This window comes from Salpingoeca rosetta, assembly GCF_000188695.1.
Source record: "Salpingoeca rosetta unplaced genomic scaffold supercont1.38, whole genome shotgun sequence".
NCBI lineage: Eukaryota > Choanoflagellata > Craspedida > Salpingoecidae > Salpingoeca > Salpingoeca rosetta.
The window spans coordinates 55,106-57,106 of record NW_004754896.1 but is presented as its reverse complement, the minus strand read 5'-3'; the positions used below and the strand labels follow the sequence as shown (position 1 = coordinate 57,106).

Genomic DNA, 2,001 nt, shown 5'->3' with positions numbered 1-2,001 from the left:
GAAGCGCTTTCTTGTTCGTGTGGTGGGTGTGCACGTCCTCGAAGAACAGCAGTCTCGTGTCATTGAATGGCAGCAGCAACGTGGCCTTGAGCTCGGGGTAGCGCTGCATGACAGCTGTAGTGATGGTGTCGTACAGCATGTGCAGCAGCGTGCGAGGACGTGCAGTCATGACCTTGATCTTGATGCCGCCAACAGCCGGCACGAGCTGCATCTCGATCTCAGCAGCATCCATGAAGATCACGGCGTCTGTGCGGCTCAACATGGGCGGTTCCGTTGCACCGTGCTGCATGTGTGCCATCACGCGTGCCAGAACCATCGGGAACAGGCCCTCTGGCAGGAAGGAGGCTTGCTGCGTGTCTGCAATCTTGGCGCTTACACCCCTCTTGAACTCCCTCAGGCTGAAGGCGACGTAGGCTGTCTTCTCCTCATATCCAACATACGGATTTGCTTGCTGTGCTGCTGCCGTGCTCAGAGTCACCGACGAGGACGCCTGTTCGTCCTCCAGCGTCATCGGCAGGATGGCTGGGACGAGGTACTGTTGGTGGTGTTGTTGTTGCTGTTGAGGACCGGGCAGCAGCACCATTGGCGCCGTGTACTGGATACACAACCCGTACTCCATCATGAGTTGGAGAAAGGGCTCAACCATGCCACCTTCCAAGCCCCTCCACAGCACATCAAGTAGACGGCGGTGCAGGATACCGCGGTCAACCAGGTCGTCCCACAGCTGCGCGCCAATGGCCCTTGCCGCACCATCACGCACGTCGTGATGCAGATCAAAGTTTCGGATGACGCGCGTCATCGTGTCCACCGCCCACTGCGGGCTCAGGATCACATAATCTTCCATGCCAGGCACGCTGTCGTAGTACAACACCATGGAGTACAGGTGCAGGAACTGCAGGCAGGCCCTCGTCTCCTCACGTGTGCGCAGCCCACACGTGCGTCCAATATCCACCACCTCATCAAAGGTGAGCAGCGGCCGTTTGTCGTCCTTGCTCAGTGCCATCAGTTTGTCGTAGAGATGGAGGTATGGCACAGCCACCTCCTGGCTCACGTACTCCTGCGCTAAGGCTGTGGAGGAGATGGACTGGCGCAAGTCCTGAATCATGGGGTCATTGATGGACTTGGTGTTGTCGACGGGCCAGAACCACAGACCATGCTTGTCGTTGTGGACGACGCCAGGGAAGGCCGGGTTGTGGCGCAGGCGGCTGTAGATGTCGCGTGATATCTGCTCATGCTGCTTCCTCTCGTTGATCTTGTCAGCGAAGGTGCCGACGATGAGGACGGGTGCGCCCTTGGCGTGGAGGTGGAGGGCGGAGAGCCAGTGCTCCATAAACTCCCACGATTCAGCCCGCTTGCTCTTGTCTTGGTGCAACAGGTCCTCCATTGAGAACACCAGCAGGTACACCGCGTACCTGTTTGCGGGTGGGTGAAGATGGGGGTAAGGAGGGGAGGGTGAGCGGAAGTGGGGTTGTTGAGGGGAGCGGTGATCAGCACACACACACACACACACACACACACACACACACACACACAATACACGCACGCAAGCACGCACACACACACACACACACACACACACACACACACACAAATGCATCCTACTCACTTGGTGAGGAAGAAAGGGTGGAAGATGTAGAAGGTGGACTGACCGCCCAGGTCAAACACCTTGAACGTGACACGCGCTTTGCCCTCGCCCATGACGGCGTCCACGTTGAATTCTTTGATCGCCTTCTCCATCTCCTCCGCAGACATGCCGGTCGTGGCGGTGGCGGTGTTGTTGTAATTGCCGGCAGCAGAATCACTTTGGCTGGAAGGGTTTAGGGTGGCCTGCTTCGTGGGCGCAGATGCTGAGTCATGAGATGCCTTGGTGGGTTTGGGGACGGTCGGTGGTGGCTTCTTGGATGATGGCCGTGGCTGTGTCTCCTTTGCATTCTGCAACTGTCTTTGCTTCAGTTTGGCAGCTGCTGCTTTCTCTGCCTTGTCGGCTTCCTGCTGCCGCTG

At 58.0% G+C, this 2,001-nt stretch overlaps 1 protein-coding gene across 1 annotated transcript in view; it reads right to left on the bottom strand.

The window, feature by feature from the left end:
• Positions 1-2,001, bottom strand: part of PTSG_13066 (uncharacterized protein) — a gene marked incomplete at its 3' end in the record, with an annotated part of 7,271 nt that overhangs the window by 619 nt on the left and 4,651 nt on the right. Inside the window, exons 9-10 of the mRNA XM_004988005.1 lie at positions 1,607-1,998; positions 81-1,412 (exon numbers count right to left, since the gene is read on the bottom strand). Coding sequence (XP_004988062.1) covers positions 81-1,412; positions 1,607-1,998 — 1,724 coding nt within the window. The remainder of the gene's footprint in view (positions 1-80; positions 1,413-1,606; positions 1,999-2,001) is intronic.